The sequence below is a fragment of the Felis catus genome, chromosome C2 (genome assembly GCF_018350175.1).
Source record: "Felis catus isolate Fca126 chromosome C2, F.catus_Fca126_mat1.0, whole genome shotgun sequence".
NCBI classification, from domain to species: domain Eukaryota; kingdom Metazoa; phylum Chordata; class Mammalia; order Carnivora; family Felidae; genus Felis; species Felis catus.
The window spans coordinates 149,541,588-149,569,509 of record NC_058376.1 but is presented as its reverse complement, the minus strand read 5'-3'; the positions used below and the strand labels follow the sequence as shown (position 1 = coordinate 149,569,509).

Here is a 27,922-nt window from a genome sequence, read left to right as displayed (position 1 = left end):
TAATTACAACACCTCCCAACTTTCTGGTAAATTGCAATAGATAATTAAATTCTTAGGTTTATTCAACATCTTCTGGATGTTCTAAATACAGCCTAAATAAGGAAGAGCACCCCAGGGGCAGAACATATCCCAACTCCATTAGCACGAATTAAACATTCTCTATCTTGAGTGGGTTACTGAAAATTGTGGTTTTAGGAAGTAATTGTCACAGGCTTGGGACCATACACAGATATTTCAAGAATTCAGGCCTTTTGTGTGACTCATGGGGAAGAAAGTGGCACATCATTCCCCAGGACAGCTCTCTGAGGACCGTGGTTTACCGGTCGCAGACATGCTCCTTCCCTGGTCTTGTGAACTATGCGGCCACATGTATTTTGGAGGCCACCCTCTCCGGATGAAACCAGCAAGCTCACCTGGCTGCAGGGAAGACAGGGTACTCCTCTGTCATGCCGTGGTAGCCCCACGGCACAGGGAAGTGTCCCTAGAGGGAGTGTGCCTTAGTGAATATTCTTGGAGGAAGGTCCTAGGGAGCTTCTTTTCCCTCTTAACTTCTTACAGTCAGGAGGCTACACCAGTCAAGCCTCCTTAATCCAAATACTGACACCAGGTAGTAAGCCTAGAATGATCCCTGCTTCTCTGTCAAATCTGGTTCCTTCAGTACTGTGAGCTGAGGTGAGCCTGAGACACTGGCCTCCATAAAGCCACAAGGAATCCTTGCTTACAATCCTCTATCTTTTGAGTTCCTGTCCTCTACGCATCCGTCTATACAACCTCATCCACTCCTCAGAAACTTGGCAGGGATACCATGGAGGAGACTGGAACATCAGACTTTGGGCTAACTAAATGCCTTCTGAGGTCCCTCTCAGTCTGACCCATGCACCTATAAAGCACTAAAATGAGCTCACGATACACACTGAACAGCAAAAGCTAAAATCTGCCAATAACAAAAGCAGAGATTTTATAGACATTTCTTACTCGGCTCAGTGGATACTTACTTATTAAATATCTATTATATGCCAGCTACTATGATAAAGCTTTATTTCCCAGTTCAGATCACTGTAATTCAATTAGACGCTGCCAGTGCCCTTTTGTTTCAGAGGCCAGAATTTCCTACTTCCAAAAAATAGTGTCCAAACTCCAAATTCTACTAAAATTGCTCCTGGAACTGTCTGGTCTTTCCTGGCCCTTTTCTTATGTCTCCCATTCTAACTTCATAAATTTCAGATTCTGTGCTCAGGATGTGCTTCCTTCTTTCCTCTACATTCAGCTCGAACATCATGTCCTTGCCAACTTCATCCCTAAAGGGATGGTCCCTGTGGAACTTTGCTGCCCTCTCCACTGCAGCGCTGACTGCATTGCAATGAAGCTGGGTGTTTTTCTGTCTCTCTAGTTAGAGACCCTTGAGAATAGGGAGCAGGAAAATGTTTTACTATCTTAGTATCCTCGGTGCCCTGCTTGCACGTAGGAAGAATTTTATTACTTATTGTTCTATGAATGAAAGCATAAATCTCTCAGGTGCTTTCTAGATCAAAATTTGGTCAAAGTCAGCTTGATGAACGCCCACAGAGTCCATGTCAGTACTGGGCAGAGCAGCGGCAGGGAGGCTTGGAAAGGGCACGGGCGAGGAGCAATCCAACTGGGGCTGATGGGAGCTCGGCCATCTCCTAGTTGGTGGTCATGGGGACATTATTACTCAAGTTCTCGGAGTCTTAGTTTTTAACCTGTAAAACGGGAGTGATCCCTGGGGCTGGTTTCTAGGGCTTCTGTTAAATGAGACAACGTACCAAAAGTTCTTAACACAGGGACGAATACAGAACTATAAACATCTGCTGAGAATCCTTTACGGGTCAGACACTATAACACGATGAAGACACATGGTATCTTCACGCACAAAAATAAACTCAAAATGGATCATAGACCTACATGTGAGACCCGAAACCATTAAAATCTTAGAAGAGAGCACAGGTAATAACGTCTCTGACATCAGCCATGGAAATCTTTTTCTAGATATGTCTCCTCAGGCAAGGGAAACAAAAGCAAAAATAAACTATTAGGACTACATCAAACTAAAAAGCTTCTGCACAGCAAAGGAAACAATCAACAAAAAACATAAAGGGAATCTACCAAAAGACAGAAGATATTTGGAAATGATATATTCCATAAGAGGTTAATAACCAAAATACATAAAGACCTCATACAACTCAAACAATTTGATTAAAAAATGGGCAAAGGACCTGAATGGACATTTTCCCAAGGAAGACATACAGATGGCCAATAGACATATGAAAAGATGCTCTACATCACTAATCGGCAGGAAAATGCAAGTCAAATCACAATGAAAGATCATCTCACATCTGTCACAATGGCTAGAATCAAAAAGAAAATAACAAGTTTTGGTGAGGATGAAGAGAAAAAGAAACGCTTGTGCTCTACTGGTGTGGATGTAAATTGGTGCAGCCACTATGGAAAACAGTGTAGAGGTCTGGTAATTCCTGGGGAAGGTAATTCCAGGTAATTCCACTGCTGGGTATTTAACCAAAGAAAATGAAAACACTAATTGAAAAAGATACATGCACCCCTATGTTTATTGCAGCATTATTTATAATAGCCAAGATATGGAAGCAACCTAAGTATCCATTGATAGATGACTAGATGACTAGATAAAGAAGAAATGTGTGTGTGTGTGTGCCTGTGCCTGTGACATATGCCTGTGCATGTGTCTTTGTGTGTGCATATACATGTATATACACTATATATATCTACAATGAAATATATATAATATATACACATAATGGAATATTATTCCACCATAAAAAAGAATGAAATCTTGCCATTTACAACAGCATGGATGGACCTAGAGAGTATTATGTTAAGCAAAGTAAGTCAGATAGAGAAAGAATACCGCATGATTTTACTTATATGTGGAATCTATGACACAAAACAAACAAAAACAGAAACAGACTCATCAACACAGGGAACAACCCGGTGGTTGCCTGAGGGAAGGGGATGGTGGATGGGTGCGATAGGTAAAGATAATCAAGACGTACCAACTTCCATTTATAAAATAAATACATCTGTCTTTCTCTGCACCAGAAATGAAGTGGATACGTTGCAAAAAAAAAAAAAAAATCAAATAAATAAATAAATAAATAAATATATAAATAAATAAAATAAATACATCACAGAAATGAAAAGTACAGCACAGGGAATATAGCCAATAATACTATAATAACTTTGTATGGTGATAACTACACTTATCCTGGTGAACCATGTGTGATGCGGAGAATTGTTGAGTCACTCACTGTGCTGCACGCCTGAAAGTAATAACATTGTCCATCGATGCTTCAATTAAAAAAAAAAAAAGAATACATACGTTACTACAAAAAAAAAAATGAAAGTGCTCAAAAAAATGATGGGGGCTTGTCGAAAGGCACAGCAGACATCCAGAAGAGGTTCCCACTGGCCAGATACAACAAACTGAATGAAAGAAAAATCCATGAGTCTATCTTGATAATAGAAAAAGGCAAGAAATAAATGGGGCAGAAAAGGTGGAAACAACCCACATGTCCATCAACAGATAAAAAGATAAACAAAATGGGGTCTATATACAAAACAGAATATTACTCAGTTTTAAAAAGGAAGGAAATTCTGACGCAGGCTACAACATGGACAAACCCTGAGGACATTACACACGAAGTGAAATGAGCCAGACATCAAGGGGCAAACACTGTAGGATTTTGCTCGTATCATATAAGGGACCCGGAATAGACAGAGACAGAAACTGGGATGCACATTACACCACTGAACGAACGGTGCAACCGAACTGGTTGAGATGGTGAATTTTATGTTTTATAGATACATATGTATTACATATATTTACCACAACTAAAAAAGAAAAAGCAAGAACAGCACCAGAAATGACTTCTGTTTTCACATACACGGTCAAAGTCACTCAGATTCCACTATTCTTCCACAGACGGAATCTAACTGGCCGTGTCAGAAACAGTAAAGAAATAATCTTAGGGTAAATGTCTATCTCCCTTCTAATCTGTCACCCATAACCTGCCCTGCAGATTCGGCTGGGTCATTCACTACAGCTAGCTATCGAATTGGCACAGAAGTTGTCTTGAACCTAAGTCTCTGTAGCATCCACAGACTTCGCTCCCAATGGACCCCTCAAGATAAGTGGGTCTAGAGGTGAACACAGATTGACAAGCCAGAACATGACACAGATGAAGAAGGCCTCCACTCCATCCTTAATTTCAACAATAGCTACTATATATAATGGCTTTCCCAACCAGCAGAATATTTACCGTAAAAAGAAAAGGAGTCAGTCATCAAAAGTATTTTCAAACAAACATCAGCTATATACATTTGTAAAACAGAAAACAAAACAAATGGGGCAAAAGGGAAATTTTTCCTTAAGGTAGAATACCAGGAGTTAGAAATGCTGGATGTTAGAAAATCCCCATCTTAAACCTTTACATTAAAAATAATGGCTACCACTGACTAAACCCAGTGACCAAAATCAGCATCACCAGTGAAGGGGCAAATAGAGATCGTGAGCCTTGAGATGGGGGGAAATGAGAAAGGCAGGATAACCCTTCCGGGGTTTTCCTGAATCTAATCATCAGAAAACATCACACAGACCCAAACTGGATAAGAGTCTACAAAATACCCAGCCTATACTCTTCAAAAATGTCACACAGGGGCCCCCGGGTGGCTCCGTTGGTTAAGCATCCAGCTTGTGATTTTGGCTCAGGTCATGATCTCGTGGTTCATGGGTTCAAGTCCTACATCGGGCTCCACGCTGACAGTGCAGAGCCTGCTTTGGATTCTCTCTCTCTCCCTTTATCTCTGCCTCTCCCCATCTTGCGCTTTCTCTCTCTCTCTCTCAAAATAAAAAAATAAACTTAAAAAAATGTCATGGAACGTAAAGAAAGGCTGCGGGTCTATTCCAGATTAAAGACAAATGTCTACCGACATACGTGATTCTAGACTGGATCTTATGTCAGGAAAAAAAAAAAGCTATATAAAAGGCATTATTGGGGCAACTGACAAGAATTGGAATATGGACAGTACAACAGTAAAAGAACTGTATCAATGTTAAATTTCTTGATTTTGAGTACCGTGGTTAAAAGAACATTCATTTTGTTAGAAAATGTGTATTTAATGCCTTCATGGGGGAGAAGGCACAACGTCTCTAACTCATTCTTATCAATAGTTCAGAAAACAATATATATATGTATGCAAGATAGACAGGCAGAATGTGATCAACGTTGACAAGAGGTGACCGCAGAGAAAGGTACGTGGGAATTCTTTTACTGACATCAGGTCCAGGAAAATGACCACTGTGTTCCATCAGATGCCACTGCAGCCATCAACCCCGGCCCCAGTTTCTGTGTGGACTCACCATTCTTCGGAGAATCTTCAACAGAAGCTTCCGCTCTTTTGGGTCCTCCTTAGACGTCAGTACATCAGCAAAGTTCTCTGCATTTTCAGGACACAGGCTGTCTGGGTTTTCCCCTCCATACAGCTGAACCAGCATAGACAGACACTTGGATGAAACTTCAAAAATTTCAGGATCCTCGCTTGGAAGCTGCAAATTAACCAACAGGACTCTGTCAGTTAATCAAAGTCAGTTGGTATTCCTCAAGAAACACAGGAAAATTTGGCTTCATTGGGAGAACATCAGTCTGAGTGAGTGTACAGATTGACTAATTGAATGTTGTTGTTTTTTTTTAGTATCTTTTTCAAAATGCATACAGTAACTCAAGGCTAATAGCACCAAATCAGAAGAAAGTCTCACGGTCCTCTCTTTAAACCATAATAAAGACCGCCAGTAACAAGCAGAGGACCAACAAAAATTTAAATGCATTCCTAATATGTGAATATATACATACAGCGTTGTGTGCGGAAATGGAGACAGCTTGGGTTTTCAGAAGCACTGCCCACACATTCTTGTTTGTTACCAACTTGTTTAGGAAAAATCTACTCCTAGAAGATATTTAGGAACATTCTGAATTTGTCCGCGTCTGAATTATTGACTGAACAGGTGGGACAGAAAGCACTGTTTCTGTCATGCATTGAAAGGCATAATATGAAAATAACAATCATACTCCAAAGAAGTATAACCTTTTCATTTTTAAAGTTTTATTTTATTTGTAAGAGCTTGAGATATAATTCCTGGGCCGTGTAGTTCATTTAACATGCACAATTCAGGGATTTTTAGTATATTGTGCAACCATCACCATAGTCAACTTTAGAATTTTTCCATTACCCCCAAAATAAACCCCAGACCATGTGGCAGTCACCCCGCCCTCCTCTCCTCCTCCCCACTGCCCAGTGCCCCTGCCCAGTGCTAATCCGCTTTCTGTCTCTCCAGATTTATCTCCTCTGAACATTTCAGATACATGAAATCGCACAGAATGCGATCCTTTGTGACTGGCTTCTCTCACCTACCGTAATGTTTTCAAGATTCATCCCTGCTGCAGCATGTATCAGAATTGCATTTCTTTTTATTTATAAAAATATCCTGTTGCGTGGATGTACCCCATTTTGTTTATCCATTCATCAGTTGATGGACATTTGAGTTGTTTTCACTTTCTGGCTGTTATGAAGAATACTGTTGTGAACATTTGCGTGTAAGTTTTTACGCAGACACAGGGTTTTCATTTCTCTTGGGTGAATACCTAGAAGTGACTGCGGGGTCATAGGAGAACTCCATGTTTAAACCTTTCGGGGAACTTCCAGACTGTTTTCTGAAGCTGCCATGAGCACCAGCAATGCAGGAGGGTTCCAGTTTCTCTACGTCCTCACCAACACTTGCTATTATCTGTATTTTTAATATCTGCCTTCCCAGTAGGTGTAGAGTGGTAACCCATTGCAGTTTTCACTTGTACTTCCTTAATGACTAATGATGTGGAGCATCTTTTCATGTGCGTATTGGCCATTTGTACATCTTCTCTGGAGAAATATCTGTTCAGATCCTTTTCCCATCTTTGACATGGGATCTGCCATTTTATGATAGAGACTAAGTATATATATTTTAAATACAACTCCTTTAGATTAAACAATGTTTTTCCTATTCTGTGGGTTGTCTTTTCATCTTCTTGATAGTATCCTTTAGAGCACAAAATATTTTTTTTTAATTTTGATGAATCCAAATTCATCTATTTTTTTATTCTTTGTGATTTTGGTATCGTACCTAAGAAACCATTACTTATTCCAATGTCCTGAGAAATGCATCTAAGAATTTTTATAGTTGTAGCTCTTACATTTATTTTTTCTTGTAAGAATATTATAGTTTTAACTTTTACATTTAGGTCTTTGATCCATTTTGAGTGAATTTTGTGTATGGTGTTATTGGGGGTTCAACTTCATTCTTTTAAATGGGAATTAATCCTTTATTTTGAGATATTTGTAGGTTCATATGCAGCTGTAAGAAAAAATACAGAGAGATTTCATATGTATTTCAGCCAATTTCCCAGTTTGTAGCTTGTCTTTTCATGCACTTCACTCATTTGCAGAAAGAAAATTTTAATTTTGATTCTTCCAACTTGTGGTTTTATTTCATTGGGATTGTGCTTTTTGTGTCAATTTCTTGAAAAACTCTTTGCCTGGGGCGCCTGGGTGGCGCAGTCGGTTGAGCGTCTGACTTCAGCCAGGTCACGATCTCGCGGTCGGTGAGTTCGAGCCCCGCGTCGGGCTCTGGGCTGATGGCTCAGAGCCTGGAGCCTGTTTCTGATTCTGTGTCTCCCTCTCTCTCTGCCCCTCCCCCGTTCATGCTCTGTCTCTCTCTGTCCCAAAAATAAATAAACGTTGAAAAACAAAAATTTAAAAAAAAAAGAAAAACTCTTTGCCTAGCCCTCAGTCCTGAAGATTTTCTCCTGAAAGTTTTGAAATCTACATTTAAATTAATTTTTTGTATAAACTATGAGGTTTAGGTAGAGGTTCTTCCATTCATTCATGCATGCATGCATGCATTCATTCATTCATGCATTCACTGTTGCCACCAACTGTACAACTGCTCCAGCATCGTTCTTAAAGATTTGTTCCTCCATTGAATTGTTTTCACATCTTTTGTTAAAAAGTCAGCTGGGCATATTTGTGTGAGCTTATCTCTGAGTTCTTTATTCTGTTCCATTGATCTAGGTGTCTATCTCTCCCCCCAATAACACACTGTCTTGTTACTGTAGCTAAATAATACATCAACACCAGGTAGAGTGTTTTCTCTAACTCCAATTTTTTTTTTCAAATTATTTTTGCTATCCTATGGCCTATTGTTTTTCTATATACATTTTACTTGTTTTTTTAATTTTGAGAGAGAGAGAGAGAGAGAGAGAGAGAGAGAGAGAGCGAGAGCAGGGGAGGAGCAGAGAAGGAGAGAGAGAGAGAGAGAGAACCCTGAGCAGCCTCCCCACTGTCAGTGTGGAGCCCGATGTGGGGCTTGAACTGATGAACCATGAGATCATGACCTGAGACAAAACCAAGAGTTGGACACTCAACCTGGATGAATGGCCACCCAGGCACCCCATGTTTTTCCATATAAATTTTAGAATAGGCTTGTCTATTTATTAAAAACTTCATTGCAATTTTAACAGGAATTGCCTTAAAATGCTCCAAAAAATGAGGGAGAATTGGCATTTTTAGTCTGTTGAGTCTTCCAATGCAGGTATATGTGGTATCTCCCCATTTATGCATGTCTTCTTTGATTTCTTTCACAACAATTTTGTAATGTTGAGGATATACGTTTTGTCATATTTATATGTCAGCATTTAATTTTTTTTTTGCAAACTATAAATAGTGATTTTAAGGTTTCCACATGTTCATTGCCAGTATAGAAATACAACTGAATTTTGTTTGTTGATCTTGGATTCTACAACCTTGCTGAACTCACTTATTAATTCTAAGAGTGTTTTTATAGATCCCTTTGAATTTTCTACATTGTGTCACGTGCAAATAGGATAGTTTTAGCTCTTCCCTTCCCAACAGTATGCTTTTATTTATTTATTTTTCTTGTCTTAGTGCACTGGCTAGAATTTCCAGCACTATGGCGAATAAAAATGGGGGGAGCAGACTGACACCCTTGCTTTGTTATCAATTGTAGGGAAAAAGGATTCCATCTTTCACCATTAAGTATGATGATAGCTGCAGGTTGAGGAAGTTCCCCCTCTAATTCTAGTTTGATGAGAACTTTGATCATGGGTACTGGATTTTACCAAATACCTTTTTTTTTGTAATAATTGATATGATCATGTGTTATTTCTTCTTTAGCTTGTTTATATATGGTAGAATACACTGATTTCTGAACATGGAATAACCTTTGTAAATGTAATAAATCTTGCTTGGTCACAGTATTAATTCTTTTTATAAATTGGTACATCCAGTTTGCTAATATTTTGTTGAAAACGGTTATACCTAAGATTAAAAGAGATATTATAAGTTTGGGTTATTTTTTGTTTTTATGGTTTCATTTTGTTTTTGTAGTTTTGTTTTTTTTTAGTTTAGTGTCAAGGTAATATAATCTTCATAAAACTCCTCTTAAAATTGGGATTAAAAATTCTTTAAATGTTTGATAGAATTCTCCAGTGAAATCATCTAGGCCAGGAGATTGCTTTTTCCAAAGTTTTAAATTACAAATTCAGTTTCTTTAGTGATTATAGGACTATTAAGGTGTTTATCTTAGTTTAGCTTCAGGACATTTTAGAGAATCTGTCCTTTTCTTCTAGTTATTGAATTTGTGAGCATAAAATTATTCAGAATATTCTGCTATTATCCTTTTAATGGCTGCAGATCTATACTAACATTTCCTGTTTCATTCCTCATATAGGTAATTTTGTCTTTTTTAAATTTTTGTCAGTTTGCTAAAGATTTTTCAATTTTGTTGATTTTTTTTTAAGTGTCAGGTTTTTGTTTCCTTGATTTTTTTTTGTATTGTTTTCCTGTTTTTAACTTCACTACTTTCTGATTTAATCCTTATTATTTCTTCCTTTTTGCTTGCTTTCAGTTCATTATGCTGTTCTTTTCCTAGTTTCTGGAGGTAGAAACTCAGATTGTTGACTTAAGATCTTTTTCCTTTTCTAATGTAAGCTTTTGTTACTATAAATTTTCCTCTCAGTGGGGCTTTAGCTGCATCCTACATATTTTGAAAGCTTTTCTTTTTCATTCAGTTCTATGCATTTAAAAAATTTCCCTTGCAACCTCCTTTTAGACCCATGAATTATTTAAAGTGCATTTTCTTTTCAAGTGTCGGAAATTTTCCTATGGTCTTTTAATTATGGACTTCTAGTTTGATTACACTGTGGCCAGAGAACCCATTCTGTATTAGCTTAATTTATTTTACATTTGTTTAGGTTTATTTTATGGCCCAGGGTCTGTGAGTGTTCCATGGGTACTTGCAAAAACAATGTATTCTGCTGTTGTCGGGTAGGGTGTTCTATATGTGCCAATCATATCCTGTTGGTTGATTGTGTTGTTCCATTTTTCTGTATTCTTGATGATTTTCTGTCTAGTTCCTCCATTAATTGCTGGAGACTGGAGTTTTGAAATCCACTACAGTCTTGAATCTATGTATTCTTTTATTATCTTAAGCTCTATTATTTTTCTGCTTCATGTATTTTGAGGTCCTATTTTATACACATTTAAAATGGTTGTCACCTCAGTGGGATTGCCCTTTTTATCATTATGCAATATCCCTGTCTCTAGTAATTTTTCTTTTTTAAAATGTTTGTTTGTTTATTTTGAAAGAGAGAGAGAGCTCAAATGGGGGAGAGGTAGAGAGAGAGAAGGGAAGAGAGAGAATTCCAAGCAGGCTCCACTTCAGCATGGAGTCTGATGCGGGGCTTGATCCCACAGCCATGAGATCATGGCCTGGACCAAAATCAAGTCAGATGCTTAACCAATTGAGCCACCCAGGCGTCCTTCTAGTAATTTTTCTTACTCAGAAGTCTACTTTATCTGATATTAAGACAGCCAGCCCTGCTTTTTTTTAATTAATATTTGCATAGTACATACTTCTCAAACTTTTACTTTTAACCTGCCTATATTATATTTGAAGTGAGTTTTTTTATAGGCAACATATTGTCAGATTATGTTTTGTTATGATTCTAGCTCTCTTTGTCTTTTAATTGGTGCACTTAGACCATTTATATTTAAGGTAAATATTAAGATATTAGGGTTTAAGTGTAATATGTGATTTTATTATTTGTCTTCTGTATATTTCTTATTTCTTGTTATTCTTGATTTGCTTCTTTTTAAAAACCTTTTTGTGGGTTACTTTAACATTCATTTTATGGGAGTAAAAGAGAAGTTCAATTCCCAGTAGTAGTTTCCTAAGGGACCATAACAAAGTACCACAAACAGGTGGCATAAACAATGGAAATTTGTTGTCTCACAGTTCTGGAAGCTAGAGGTCTGAAAGCAAAGGTCAGGGCCATGCTCACTCTGAAACCTCTAGCAGAATGTGCCCTTGCTTCTTCATACCTTCTGGCGATCACTGGTATTCCTTCACTTGTAGCTACATAATTCCAATCTCTGCCTTTGTCATCATGTGACACTCTCCCAGCGTGTCTGTCTTCACATAGTTGTCTTCTTAAAAGGACACCAGCCATATTGGATTAGGGGCCCAGTCCACTTGAGAATGACCTTATCTTAGCTAATTATATCTGGAACAACACTATTTCTAAATAAGGCAAATTCTCGGGTACCAAGAGTTGGGACTTCAACACATTATTTTTGTGGGGGACACAATTCAACATAACACTTCCTATCAACTTTGTTCCTTCTGGGCTGTTTATTCACCTTGTTTTTTCTGCTCCTTGCTGTTACGCTTCCCCAAATGTCTAGCAGTCTTTGGTTTTCTATTTTATGAATGAAAGATTGAGCAGATTATTATAGGCAGATGGTATGGATTTCCTCTGCATTTGTGTATATCTGTTTCTTCAACTGGCTTCCCCTGTCTGTGTTCTATGGTTTCCTCAAATTCTACAATGCTTCTTCCTAGGCCCTAACCCCATAGTATAAATCACCTCAGATAGACAGTTCATCCTCTTTATAGTGCAGTTCTTGACTTACTATGCTGGAATAAAGCAGAGCAAAATGGATGAGGTGGGGAGATTGATTGGTCTTCCTGTTCTAAATGTTAATCTTCAATTAGCCTGGGAAATGCCTTAGGACCTCTATCAGTTTTTCACCTCACTCTGAGTTTATAGATTTTCTGCATCTGTTCCTACCTTCTGGTTAGTTTTCTCCTATGTATGTTGTGGGTAATAGGTTTCTTAACTATTTCAATTCATTCCCATCTGCTTTCTATCATCTAGTAATTGCACAAGATTTCTTTTCCATTAACAGCATCTCTTTCTTTTCTCCCCAAATTTTAAGATACATTTAATCTTTTCTCTCTTTTTATAGATTGTGCGTAGTTGGTGAGATAGGCACAGGTGTTTAGACTTCTATTTCGATCCACTTTAACGTTTCTTCATTTTCCAGCTAATTTTGCTTCATTGTTCAAATAACTGGAGACTTTATAAGCAACATTTTCGAGATGGCTTCTTTCTTGGATAATTGTAAATCTCATAATGTTTGTGGGGTATTTTCGGTGCCCCCCCATACACAAAGATTGAAGGTATACAAATCCTCTCATCTTTCCTAGAATAACAGGGAAAGGATATACCCGACTGCCTACAATAACAAACTAGAAGACAGATACATGAAACAATGGTTTTTAAGACACAAGACATCAGACAAAGCAGGAAAGTGATGCCCAAAGGATGGAAACAAGTGAGGGGAGCTCCACTCTTGTCACAGGTTAGAGACCTGAGAGGTTTCCAGGCCTAAGCACAGGGAGGACAACTGAAGTGGATACCAGGAGATTCCTTAAGTTGAGGGGACATTATAAATAAAAAATCTCATAAATCCAAAGCAACTAGAGCTCATAGGACAAAATAACCTTGATAGCAATTTGTCCATTAGATGAAATGAATTTATGGTTAAGGACCTTCTGACAAAGAAAACTCCAGGCCCAAATGGCTTTACTGGTCAACCTACCAAACATTCAAGAAAGAAGTAATATCAGTTCTACACCAACACTTCCAGAACGCTAAGGAAAAAGTGACACCTCCGTACTCCTTCTATGTGGCTGGTGTTATCTCGATTCCAAAACCAGACAGAGATACTTCTCCTAGAAAGCAAACTGCAACCCATGAAGAGAGGTGAAAAAAGCTTCCACAAAGTGTTAGCAGACTGTATCCAGCAATGTATTAAAAGGATTACAGGGATGCCTGGCCACCTCAGTTGGTAGAACATGTGACTCCTGCTCTTGGAGTCATGAGTTCATACCCCAGATTGGGTGGAGGGCTTAATTGAAAAGAACAAAAAACAAAAAACAATTTGGGTATGTCAATTTTATCTCAATAAAACTGAAAAAAAAAAAAAGACATAAGAAAAAGTAAAAGGATTAAACACCATGACCTAGCAGAATTTATCCTAGGAATGCAAGGCTAGTTTAACATTTGAAAGTCAATGTTATGTGCAACACTAATAGGTTAAAAGACAAAAATTACACGATCCTCTCAACAATCACAGAATAGACATCTGACAAAATCAAACCCTATTTAATAATAAAAACGCTCAACAGATTAGGAATAAAAGGGAACTTTCTTAAAATGACATAGGATATCTAGGAAAAATCTACAGCTAACACCATACTTAAGTAAAAAGGGAATTCCTTCCCTCTAAGATCATGAACAAGACAGAGATGTCTGTTCTTGCCATTTCTATTCACCATTATATTGGAAGTTCTAGCTAGGGGAATTGGGCAGGGAAAAGAAATAAAAATCATTTAGAAAGTAAAACTCTATTTGCAGATGACACGATACACAGAAAATCCTGAGGAGTTCAGCAAAGAACTATTGGAATAAACAAATTCAGTAAGGCTATAGAATATAAAATCAATAGCCAAAAATCCATTGTATCCACACTGCTAGTGTGTAGAATCTGAAAAGGCAATTAAGAAAACAATTCCATTTATGTGAGCATCAAAAAGAAGTTTTTTGGAACTAAAATTAAAAGAAGTACATGATTTGTACACCAAAAACTATGAAACATTGTTGAAAAAAGTTAAGGAAAGTCTGCATAAATACAAAGACATTCCATGTTGTAGGGTCAGAGGAGTCAATATTGCTCAGAAGTAATATGTCCCTAATTGATCTACAGATTGAAAGGAAAGCTGCAGCTGGCTTTTTTTTTTCTTTTGCCAGAAATTGATAAACCAATCCTACAATTCATACGGAAATGCAAGGGACCATGAATGGCCAAAAAAATCTTTAAAAAGAACAAATTCTGAGGGTTCACATTACTCAGTTTCAAATTTTGCTAAAAAGCTGTAATAATTCGTCTGATGTGGAAGTGGCATAAGAATATACATAGAGATTAATGGAAAAGCTTTGACAGCCCAGAAGTAAACCCTTATGTTTACGGTAAATTGGTTTTCTGCCCGAGAGCTAATTCAATGGAGAAAAAAGTCTTATCAACAGATGCTAAGAAAACTAAATATCCACATGCAAAGGAATGAAGTTGGACCCCTACCTCACACTGTATATGAAAACTATCTCAGAGTGGTTCAAATATCTAAACATATACAACTTTTAGGAGAAAATATAAGAGTAAATCTCTGTGACCCTGGGGTAGGCAATGTTTCCTAGGTCTGACACCAAAGGCACAGGCAACAAAAGCAAGACATAAATTGGATTTCACCAAAATTAAAAAATGCTGTGCTGCAAATAATACCATCAAGAAAGTGAAAAGTGCCCCCCCAAATCTAACGATCTGACAAGGGACTTGTATATACAAAATATACGAACACTCTGACAGTTCAATCAGAGAAAGATGAAAATCTTCTTTTTAAAGGGGTAAAGAAGATAGACATTCCTTCATAAAGGTATAGAGATCATCAATAAGCACGGGAAAAGATGCTCAACACCACTAGTCATCAGGGAAATACACATCAAAACCACCATGAGATACCACTTCACACACACTAGGACGGCTATAATTAAAAACACAGATAATAACAAGTGTTGGTGTGGACGTGGGGAAACGGGAACTCTCACACATTGCTGGTGGGAAAAAAAATGGTACAAGAATTATTGTTGAAAGCTCCACACTACACAAAACAATCTACACATTCAATGCAGTCCCTACCAAAATACTGACAGTATTTTCCACAGAACTGGACTGACTCTAAAATTTGTGTGGAATTATAAAGACCCCGAAGAGCCAAAGGAATATTGAGAAAGAAGAACGAAGCCAGGGGCGTCCTGCTCCCTGATGTCGTAACGATAGTAATCAAAACAGTGTGGTACCAGTACGAAAACAGACACATAGATGAAAGGAACAGGACAGAGGGCCCAGAAATAAACCCATGCTTATACATGGGTTTATTTATGTATTTATTTATTATACAGTCAATTAATCCAAAACAGAGGGGGCAGAAGTACACAATGGGGAAAAAGAGTCTAATAAATGGTGTGGGGAAACTGGACAGCTACGTACAAAAAAATGAAAATGGACTGTTCTTTTATACCATGCACAAAAATGAACTTAAAATGGTTCAGTCAGTTAAGCGTTCAACTTTGGCTCAGGTCATGATCTCATGGTTTGTGGGTTCGAGCCCCGCATCAGGCTCTGTGCTGACGGCTCAGAGCCTGGAGCCGACTCTGGATTCTGTGTCTCCCTCTCTCTCTCCCCCTTGCCCGCACACGCTCTGTCTCTCTCTCAAAGATAAATAAAATTTTTAAAAAATGGATGGAAGACCTAAATGTGAGACCTGAAAGCCTAAAACTCTTAACTAAAAGAAAACTCTTAGACATTGGCTTTAGCAGTATTTTCTGAATGTGTCTCTTCCAGGCAAGGGAAACAACAACAAAGTATTAGGACTACATTAAACTAAAAACTTCTGCACAGTAACAGAAACCATCAACAAAAAGGCAAGTTACTGAACGGGGGGAAGCTATATGCAAATGATATATTTGACAAAGGATTAATAACTAAAATATATGAAGAACTTGTAAATTTTTTTAACGTTTATTTTTGAGACAGAGACAGAGCATGAACAGGGGAGGGTCAGAGAGAGAGGGAGACACAGAATCTGAAACAGGCTCCAGGCTCTGAGCTGTCAGCACAGAGCTCAATGCGGGGCTCGAACTCGCAGACGGTAAGATCATGACCTGAGCCAAAGTCGGACGCCCAACCGACTGAGCCACCCAGGTGCCCCATATGAAGAACTTCTAAAACTCAACAGTAAAAACACAAACAATTCAATTAAAACATGGGCAGAGGACCTGAATAGATTTTTTTTCCAAAGAAAATCCATAGATGGCCAACAGACACATGAAAAGATGCTCAGCATCACTAATCATCAGGGAAATACAAATCAATACCACAATGAGATACCACCTCACACCAGTCAGAATGGCCAGTTTTACAAAAATAAGAAATAAGTTTTGGTGAGAGTGTGGAGAAAAGGGAACCCTTGTGCACTGTTGGTGGGAATATAAATCAGCGCAGCCACTGTGGAAAACATTATTGAGATTCCTCAAAAAATTAAAAATAAAAATACCATACAATCCAGTAATATCACTGTTTTGGTATTTACCAAAAATAAAAACACTAATCTTAAAAGATATGTGCGCCCCTATATTTATTGCAGTATTATTTACGATAGCCAAGATAGTTTAGCAACCCGGGTGTCCATCAATGGATAAATGGAGAAAGAAGATGTGGGACAGATATACGATGGTACATTACTCAGTCATAAAAGTGGATTAAAATCTTGCCATTGAAGGAAACATGGATGGATCTAGAGGGTATTATGCTACGTGAAATGAGTCATACTGAGAAAGACAAATGTCATGATTTCAAAAACAAAATGAACAAACAACAAAACAACAAAAAAGAAACAGACTCCTAAAAACGGAGAACTGGTAGTTGTCAGAGGGGAGAGATGGTAAGGGGATGGGTGAAATAGGTTGAGGGGATTAAGAGGTACAAACTTCCAGTTATAAAATAACTAAGTCACAGGGCTGAAAAACACAGCATACAGAATACAGTTGATAACACTGTACTTTGTAGGGTGACAGATGTTAACCACTGTTATTGTCCTATTTCATGTTTCTAGTTGTTGAATCACAATGTCGTACACCTGAAACTTATATTGTATGTCAACTATAATCAAAAATAAAGAAAAAAAGTGTAAAAAGTAAAATACAAAACAATTTCCTCATGAACACAGATGCACAAATTCTGAACAAAACCATAGCAAGTCAAACTGCACAAAATATTAAGGGAATAACAATAAAGATAATGCACCCTGACTAAATAGGGTGTATCCTAGGAATGCAGGGTCAGTTTAATGTTCCAAACAATCGATCAAGTAATATATCATAGGGATTAATTTCCTAGGGCCGTCATCATAAAGGACTACCAAGTGGGTGATTAAAACAACAAAGATTTATTCTCTCACAGTTCCAGAGGCTAGAAGTCTAAAATCAATGTGTTGGCAGGGCCATGTTCCCCAGAAGCCTCCGGGAGGAACCCTCTCTTGGCTCCACCAGCTTCTGGTGGCCCCACATGTTCCTTGGCTTGTGGCAGATGCCCACTTGCTGCCTCTCACGTCACACTGTGTTCTCCCACGTGCCCCCGGCTCCGTGTGGCCATCTTACTATAAAGACTGCAGTCATATTTGATGAGGGAGCCCAAACTACGCCAGTATGACCTCATCTTTAAAAATTACAACCGCAATGGTCTTATTTCCATAGAAGGTCACGCTTGGAGGTAGTGGGAGTTAGAACTTGATCTTATCTTTTTTGAGGGATACAGTCAACCCACGACATCATATTAATTAGTAAAAAAGAAAAGCCATACGATCATCCCAATGGAAAGAATATTTATCAATATTCAACATCTATTTCTAACAAAACTTCAGCCAACTAAGATAGAAGGAAACTTCCTCAACCTGCTAAAAGGCATGCTTCACCCTGAGATCGGACAACGACAGGATGTCTACTCTCACCACTTCCATTCAACAGTGAATGGGAGGTGCTGGCCAGAGCAGTCAGGCCCCAAAACGGGGCATCTAGATTGTGAAGTGACCACAACTCCTGATTGGCAGAAGGCACAGTCCTATCTGTAGAAAATCCAATGGAATTTACAAATAAACCACTTGAGTCCATTAATGAGTTTACCAGAGTTACAGGATTCAAGAGCAACATACAAATCAACTAACTTTTTCTATGTTAGCAACAATCAAAAATTAGAATGAAACGCCACCTACAATAACACCTAAAAAATTGAAATACCTAAGGATAAATGTGATAAAGGATGAAAGACTCGTATATGGGAAAACACAAAATATTGCTGAGAGAAATTAAAAAGGACCAAAACAAAGGGAAGGATATGCCTTGCTCATGAGTCAGAAGACTCACTGTTGTTAAAATGGACATTCTCTCCAAATTCGTCTACATTCAATGCAATCCTATTCAAAATTTCAATAGTTTGGGGGTTTGGGGATATTTTTTGTGGGGTTTTTTTGGGGGGGGAGGAGACACTCACAAGCTGATTCTCACTTTCATATGGAAATGCAAAGGACACAGGATGGCCAAAACAAATTTGAAAAAGAACAAAAGCTCAAAGACTAACATCACCAGCTTGCAAGACTTATTATAAAGCTAAATAGAACAGTGCTATTGGCATAAAGTCAGAGACCCAGAAATAGACCTGCACAAATACACTCAACTGATTTTTCAGAAAAGTGCAATGGCAATATGGTCAAACAATATGCCAAACATAAACTTCAATCCACAGCTTTTACCTTGTACCAAAATTAACTCAAAATGGTTGACAACATAGGTCAATTCTAGTGCTAAGGTGGCCCAGGATCACTGGGGAGCATCCACACTCAATGAAAGAAAACTAGGTCCTCAGCAATCTCTGAAACTCATCTCATTCTTAAAAAAAAAAAAAAAAAGTGATTCATAGACCTAAATACAAGACTTAAAACTATAAAACTTCGAAGACAAAGCTGGGAGAAGCCTTCTCGACCTTGGGTATGACTGCAAAGGCATAGTTTACAAAAGGAAAAAAGAAAGGTACAATGGACCTCATCTAAATAAAAAAATTCTCTTTGAAAGACACTGTCTAGCTCATAAGATGTTTACTAAAAGGTAGATATCCCCACTCCTACCCCCATCAGAAAGTGTCCCTCCCTTTAAAGGAGACTCATTTAGAAGGGTTTCTTCAGACCCAAAGAACAGAAAATGTTTCCTCCCCTCAAAGAACTGTCCCCGCCACCCACCCCCTGCAACCGGTCCCACTTTCTGAGTAACGTACATCTCATAAATAGTTATATTTCCATTTCTGTGTGGCAACCAGGATCCTCGAGGCCAAAACCATGGGCCAACTTTAGGAATGATGTTAGACTTCATACTTGTATAGAAACTTCCCTCTATCTCATCTTTGTTATTTATGTTTTCCACTTTATTTTGAATTGCCAGCCTTAAAAACAAAAAAGAGCACACCCAATTAAGTTTGAATTTCAGATGAACAATGAATTTTTTAAAATGTTTATTTATTTATTTGACAGAGGGAGAGAGTGTGTGTGTGAGCAGGGGAGGGGGAGAGGGGGAGGGCGAGAGAGAATCCCAAGCAGGCTCCGTGCCGTTGGCTAGATCCCACAAACTGTGAGATCATGACCTTAGCTGAAACCAAGAGTCAGACATTTAACCGACTGAGCCACCCGGGCACCCCAAAAATGAATCTTTTTTGGTGTATGTCCATCTGGCATCTTGTATTTTATCTGTCAACACTGAATTTATTGCAAACATTCTTCTTGGCCAACTCAGATGCTTTATGAAGAGGTAACAAATACATATATACACACGCATAATTCAGAAATAAAGTAAACTTACATTTGACTGCTTAATACTGTTTTAAAACAATTAAAAATTACAGTTGTGCTTCCCTTTATTCAATCTACACAATATAATGCCTTTGAAAATTGTTCTCATTTTATATTGTATTTTAAAAATACTGCCTGGCATACTATTTTGTCAAAAATATGTGGGAATATTTATTTTCACAGAACAAATTAACTAAAAAAAACCAATAACCACTTATAATGCAATGTTTTCTATTTTTGTGCTGTCTAAAAGCACCTGGAGAAGAGACTCCCTCTGTATTGTTAGGACATCTTTAACAAGGTTTCACACTAGGCCATCAGTCCCTGTTCTTCTTCATTTTAATATATTACTCCTGCCCAAATTCAGCTAAAGAGGTAGCAGGAAATATCATTAAGCTGATAAATGGTGGTAATTCCAGATGACATCGCCCAAGGAAACACTATTGCCCACACAGTCCTGCCATTGCCCCCTTACCCTTGAGAAGTAAGGATACTCTTTAGTCTCATGGACCCCTGGCAAATTATACTTTTAAAGTGAAAATTTAAAGGGAAGAAAACCTGTCACTACCATTATCGATTTAGTTGTAAGTCTATATATCACAGACCAGAGTGCCAGGGTTTAAAAAAAAAAAAAAAAAAAACGAAAAGAAAGAAAAGATCCAAAAACAAGTTTAAAGTCATTGGGAGGTCAAGTGGGTCTTGTCTTCTGGGGCTCCCGCACCATCCGGACTTTTGTAACAAAACTTCACATTTTCCTTGTCAATAACCACAGAGTAGGGAAACATCGCTTGTGTAAATAGCCATAACTCGGGGGTGCCTGGGTGGCTCAGTCGATTAAACAACTGACTTCGGCTCAGGTCATGATCTCGCAGTTCGTGGGTTCGCGCCCCACGTCGGGCTCTGTGCTGACAGCTCGGAGCCCGGAGCCTGCTTCGGATTCTGTGTCTCCCTCTCGCTCGCTCGCTCTCTCTCTCTCTCCCTCCCTCAAAATAAATACAGATTAAAAAAAATTTTAAGCAACCATAACCAGTCAATATGGGAGATTTAAATGATTCCACCGAAGCAGCAAACTGGCAGAGACCATAGAGGGATTCAGGTAGCTTTCATCGCCACTGGATGAGAGAAACACGTGCGAGATAGCCGCTCAAGAAGCAGGCAAATGTTCCCTCACGCTGCCCTCGGTGCTGCTTGCAGTCGGTTTCCCACACGGAAGCCACAGCGGTTGTTTAAACTTTAGTCGCATCACATCACTCTTCTGCTTGGGGCCTCCGATGACATCTCCCTGCATTCAGAATCCAGTCCAAATGCCTCGCGCTGATCCACAAGGCCCTGAGCAACGAGACGGCGTGACTGGAGTCAAGTGCCAGAAGCCAGGCCAACGCAGTCACAGGGGACAGCAAGAGGACACAGAGCCCACAAAACGTCAGTTGGGTCCTCGTTCGCGGCCGGAACCACTACTGGCGGGGACGTTCCTATGGAGCTGTTGCAGGCGGTGGCAGCCCAGGGTATTCAAGCGTGGGGCTCAGGGGGCAGGTCGCGGCTAAAGGTATGGATTCGGGTGGCAGACCGTCCCTCCACCATGGGTGTGGAGCTGGGGAAGCCCTGCTTTCGGGGAGCCACAGCATCACTTCCACTGCCACTGCCCCTGCCCGTCAGAAAATTAAGGAAGGCTGTTCTCGGTGGTCCTGGTTAATTTCTTCTCAGCTTCCACTTCTTTAGGGAAAAGTCCTGGCACCGTTTTGGAGGGCAAATACTAGCCTACTTAGTCTCCAGCATGTGAAAGCTGGAGAAGGGCATACGAAGGATCAAATCGGAGCTGTTGGTCATACGCCCCTATTTTCATCCCCTCCCCTAAAACCAGACGTGCTGTGGGGTTTGGGTGGGAAGACCAACGCCACCCCCACCAGGCTGGCGCGTCTTGGAGCCAGGTTTTTCCTGCCCCAGTTTAATTCTTCTACGGGTTTCCTTCTGTCCTCCAGAAATATACTGAAATCCTTACCTGCTACTGACTCCCATGTCCCCCCCTTCTCTTCATTGTTAGAAGTTACTCCTTTTTGAGTCCCTGCACTTTTCCTTCAAAGGCATCTTGTGAGAGACAGGAGGTGAGTGTATGGAGGAAAAAAAAAAAACAGTTGGAAAGAGGCCATCCTGGTGAAGATTTTCACGGCAAATCTCACATTTATTTCATAGGATCGTTTCCATGAACTAAAAAAGTGTGGATGGAATTCCGGTAAAAACTAAATTTGTGTAAGATTTTGGGAGAGTCTCTATTTTTAAGTCTCACAACCAGGTACCCAGCACGCCTCTCCATGAATTTAAGTCATCCGTTCTGTCTTTTAAAATGTTCTACAGTTATCACATGACTTGCGTTTTCTTGTTCTCTTTCTTTTTGGCTTTTATTATGGGGTGGTTTTAGTCACTGCTGTAAAAGGGATTCCCCCCCCCCATTTCTATTTCTGTCAGATCAACATCAGCAGAAAAAACTCTGCTGGGTTTTGTGCCTGACGTTACGATACGCCAGCTCACTGAACTTCATTTTTGAGTTCCAACAGGTTTTTTATTTCAGCATTTTCCTAGGTATAAAAATTTTACCAACTTAAGTAATAATCCTTTTTTCGACTCAATATTTATTTATTTTATCTCACAGAATTATCTACAATATCCCACCTCTCATCCATCATTGCTGACCATTACTGGTAGGAGAAGGTATTCCTCTTTTTCCAATTTTAATGAAAATACCTTCAGTGTTTGGTTTTTTTAATGTTTACTATTAATTTCTAGGAAATAACTTTCAATATGTTTAGAAGCTTCACGCTATCTTTTTTTTTTTTTAATTTTTTTTTCAACGTTTATTTATTTTTGGGACAGAGAGAGACAGAGCATGAACGGGGGAGGGGCAGAGAGAGAGGGAGACACAGAATCGGAAACAGGCTCCAGGCTCTGAGCCATCAGTCCAGAGCCCAACGCGGGGCTCGAACTCACGGACCGCAAGATCGTGACCTGGCTGAAGTCGGACGCCCAACCGACTGCGCCACCCAGGCGCCCCAAAGCTTCACGCTATCTTAAATGAAGTTTTAAAAAATGAAAAATGGCTAGTTACTCTTTCTAGTATTATGACCATGTTTTTAATCTCCTTCAATTTCTTAAAACATTAAATTATGCCTTTCTAGTGCTTCTTTCTGGAGTTTCTGGATCAAACCCTATTTAGTTATATTGGTCCTTTAACATATTGCTAGATTTGATTTACTTTAATTTTCTTAGCTATATTCATAAATAAAAGTGATTTACAGCTGTTCTGTATTATTTTAAAGTAGGTTATGGCATTAAACTTATTCTCGTATTTTGAAAATGAATCAGAAAGCTTTCCATATTTTCCTGTACTCTAAATTAAACAGCACAGAACTTGTCTATTCCTTGAAAATTTAGAACTCACATGTAAAGCCACCTAGACTTGCAATATTTTAATGATAACCTTGTAGATGCATAATATTGCATTACCACAATCCAGTTGTCTGTTTTCTCTCTCTCTCTCTCTCTCTCTCAATCTCTCTCTCTCTCTCTCTTTTTAATCTTGAAAGTTTTTTCTTTTGGTAAGTAATTAATGGAATTCTAGTATTTACCCTTCTAACTGCTTGTGGAAGAAATCTAAGCAGGATATAAAGAGAAAAATGTTCCCTCTTTCCTTTTAGCCAAAGAGCAGGTTATATTCTGTATCACAAAGGAGCCCTTGAAAATATCATTTCTAATAAACAAGTCTCGTAAGACATCTAGAAGACAAAAAAGGGTGATTGTATCCTGTGATCAATGTTTAACTTTTAAAACATAAATAACTCAGGAGCGCCTGGGTGGCTTGGTCGGTTAAGCGTCCGACTTCGGCTCAGGTCATGATCTCACGGTCTGTGAGTTCGAGCCCCGCGTCGGGCTCTGTGCTGACTGCTCAGAGCCCGGAGCCTGTTTCAGATTCTGTGTCTCCCTCTCTCTCTGCCCCTCCCCTGTTCATGCTCTGTCTCTCTCTGTCTCAAAAATAAATAAAATAAATAACTAAATAAATAAAACATAAATAACTCTGATTGGTCATCCTACCCAACAGTATTTGTTCTGGTGATAATACTTAAACTGACATCTTTGAATTTGTACACAGTGTACCTGCTAAAAGTAAGCCACTCAGAAGAGGTGATGCTGGTGATGATGTAGCAAACTTAGTACATTTCCACGCCTTTCATTGAATATAAACTGCTAAAAAATTTGGGACGTTACATGGTAATTAATACTTATTGAAATTTAAAAGCACTTTTCCACCTACCCATCTCACTTCTGGGTGCTTCCAATTAAAGGAAATGCAGAAGCACCTCAAATTTTACAAAGATGTGTACTGTATGATGATTTTAATAGCAAATAAGTGACAACAATGTGGATGGCCATCCATTGGGAGATGACTGAGTTGGAGAGAGAGTAATACATTCATACTATGAAATACCATACAATTATTAAAAAGAATGAGATTGATAAGTAAAGTACTGACTTGGAAAGAGGCCCATAATACTGAGATAAGTAAAAAGTTACAAAACATCTACATATACTATGAACCTATTTTTAGGAATGAGAGCTAAAACAAAACAAGAAACAAAATCAATGATACAAGCGCATGTGATTGTAAAAGACTGGAAAAGAATGCAAGAATACGTGTCAAACGTAAACAGTGGCTACACGGGCCGGGGTGGGGGTAGTTTCGTTTTCCTTTAGGTGGAGACTTTAGTTCTTCGTACTCTAACCTTTTCTATATTGTTGCAGGTGTTATAATGTGCTTATGGAACCTTTTGTAACTTAAATATCTGAAACAGTGTCAACTATGCACATCCACAGATACATAAATATAAGTATCTGGAATAAATCTGCCTTCCCTTCCCCTAAGATCTAAGAGAGGGTAAATCTCCTGGGCACCCTCTGTAATGACCCTCAGGTACTGACATGAGGCAAATACAAGACTTGCTATAACCAAATATAATGGCTGGAGAAAATGTGAAGGGCAGGGGTGTCTGGGTGGCTCAGTTGGTTAAGTGTCCGACTTCAGCTCAGGTCACGATCTCGTGGTCCATGAGTTCAAGCCCTGTGGCGGGCTCTGGGCCGGAAAGAAAGACAGAAAGACAGAAAGAAAGAAAGACAGAAAGACAGAAAGAAAGAAAGGAAAGAAAAGAAATAAGATTCAAAAATGTATTACAGAATTATATAATTTAGAAGCCTGTTAAAATTACAGTTCACTGACAAATACCTGAAGTCCTCTTCACATTAAAGAATTCCTTTCTGAAGAGCTCACCTCTAAATAATACAGGCTTGAGGTAGAGAATGTACCCCAAAGGAAAAAAAATAAAAGAGAACACATTTATCCCTAAAAAAGGTTTTTATTCCCATTCAAGAATGGCTATTTTAGAATAAAAGTGCAAGGCTAATAAAATTTAAAAAACCACTTCCTAATAGTAAAAACTTATAAAACCAGGCAATTTTTACAACTGGAAGAAGAAAATTCTCCATAGGAAATCAGTTAAACATAGTTATGGCTTTATTATATAGACGTTTAGCACGAATTCCATAAGGTAAAGTCTCGGTCTTATAAACTAATGGTTCATTTATTCAAAGAGACTGATCCAGAATTAAAACTAACATGAGAGTGTTTGTCTAAAGTTTTATGCTGTAGGACTTTGTTGCCCCCAAAGCACCTTTACTGGGAGCTCTGCCCCACGCACCTTCGTGATCAGCAAGGCACTGCAGAAGACTCCATCAGTGGGGCTGAAGCAGCAGTTTCCCCACCAATAGAGCTGTTAGGGCAGCTAATTTTAGAGCTACAATGAAATTGCTGGAAATACCCCCGGGTCCATTATTTCAGCACATTAATGAGGCTGTTCACAAAAAGAGTTTATTACAATGAGATAGATGTTTATTAGATCAGTAATATGATTACAGAACATGCTGTATGGGAAGGGCCTCTGGGAGCCGTAGGCAGGATAATTTTGCAGGCATTAAACAAAACAAAAAAGCCAAACATCATTATCAAAACTGCTAACTTCGCTGTACCACGGTTACGGGTAAATATCCACACTATTAAGTATCCACATTATTTTCTTGCTTCAAGAAGAATGATGCATAGGCACGCTTTCTGAGTTTACAAAAAATCAAAGACGTTTTGGGGGGTAGCAAAAATGAAACAAAGCCAACTCAAGAGTGTTTACTGCTCATTTTAAATATGGCCCACTTCTAAAGACACCCAGGAATTGTATTTCAAGGCTGTAGCCATAATGTGTTTTTCACTGCATGTTATTGTACTACTGAGTAATAAAGATAATACCACCATCCACAATGATACAACAAAGATAAAAACAGGGGGGTATTTACTATGTGCCAATAAGTACTATGCTAGCGGCTCTTCACCCATTGCTTCTTTGTCCTCCCAACAACCCCGTGCGGTGTTACTATGTCCTCCTTTTATTTGATGCGGGAATGGAGACTTACTAACTCCCCCATGGTCATTCAGCTGGTGACCCACAAACCGAACTTAACCACAGGTAAATGAGTGGATGTTCAGAGACGACCCAACTGAATCATGGAAACGCCATTGTATCTTGCCAAACGGCCTCCCGTGCAATGTCAAATGGATTGGATGACTTTGTTTTGTATTCCCTTTATAAAGATGCGATCATTTCTCTTTTTGTTACTATTGCCTGGACATGGACAGCTCCATGCACGCTTTCAGGCTATTAACCCTACTGGCAACAAAGCAAAAGCAGTTTCCACGGTTTAAAAATCTAGCACACGTTTTAGGGGGCCGAGATGTTAAAGACCAGACTGACAAAGTAAAATGCAATCAGGATGACCTTGAAGTAGGTCAAGTTTCACATAGATAGATACAAGGACACATGCTATAGAGATATCTGTAGACACATAAAATGCATGGCAAATTACCCGTTATCTGTCATTGGAGTTTCAAATGGAGTTTTCTGCATCACCCCAAAAGAAACAGCATAATGTGTCTTGAGTCTGACTATTTCTCTCTGATGAACCAATGAAGAAAAGATGTCTTTCCACGGGGGAAACCAGTTCTGAAAATGCTACTTTCTCTGGAGGATCACATAACGTAAAAGGGAGGCTCTGCCGTGTAACACTTGGGGAATACGCCAGAATACTGGAGGCCACTACTCATCTCCATTTCTGTGGTGTAAAAGAATATCTATGGTTTTATCCCCTTTTGTTTACTGTTATTAGGAAGACATCAAATTAGGTTAAAGAGATGAGGGTATCATCGGATACGCTTCGCTACTGTCTCCTAGCAAAGCTCCTACTACTAGTCCCAAATATTGAATTTTGTGGTGCAAAGAATAAACATAACCAATTGTATTCAAAGAAATGGTATTTTCATAGGAAATCCAAGTGCTACTCCCACTTATCTACTCATTCTACTGTAAAAGATAAATACAACCAATTAAGTAAAATCTTAATAGTACACGATGTCTGTAATCTTTATAAATATGCCACCACATGGACATCCACCTTATTCCTTATAACACAATCATCCCGAATAAATCAAATATCTAAATGTAAAACAAACAAAACATGAAAGCACTAGAAGAAAATATGGGTGAATATAGTTATAACCTTGAAATATGAAGACCTTTAAAACACGACATAAAACTCAAAAGTCAGGGGTGCCTGGGTGCCTCAGTGAGTTAAGTGTGACCTTTTGCTCAGGTCATGATCTTACAGTTTGTGGGTTCAAGCCCCGTGTCGGGCTCTGGACTGACAGCTCAGAGCCTGGAACCTGCTTCAGATTCTGTGTCTCTCTCTGTCCCTCCCCCCAGCTCTCTCTGCCCCTCCCCCGTTCATGCTCTGTCGCTCTCTCTCTCAAAAATAAACAAACATTAAATTTAAAAAAAAAAAAAAACAAGGGGCGCCTGGGTGGCTCAGTCGGTTAAGCGTCCA

At 38.9% G+C, this 27,922-nt stretch overlaps 1 protein-coding gene across 15 annotated transcripts in view; it reads right to left on the bottom strand.

Moving 5' to 3' along the window:
• Nucleotides 1-27,922, bottom strand: part of ULK4 (unc-51 like kinase 4) — a 577,159-nt gene that overhangs the window by 114,616 nt on the left and 434,621 nt on the right. For 14 of the 15 annotated variants that reach the window (XM_045037798.1, XM_045037797.1, XM_023260689.2 and 11 more), the window contains one exon: nucleotides 5,414-5,599. The exons of the other annotated variant lie outside the window; for it this stretch is intronic. In XM_045037798.1, the coding sequence (XP_044893733.1) occupies nucleotides 5,414-5,599 (186 nt within the window). The remainder of the gene's footprint in view (nucleotides 1-5,413; nucleotides 5,600-27,922) is intronic. 15 annotated transcript variants of the gene reach the window in all.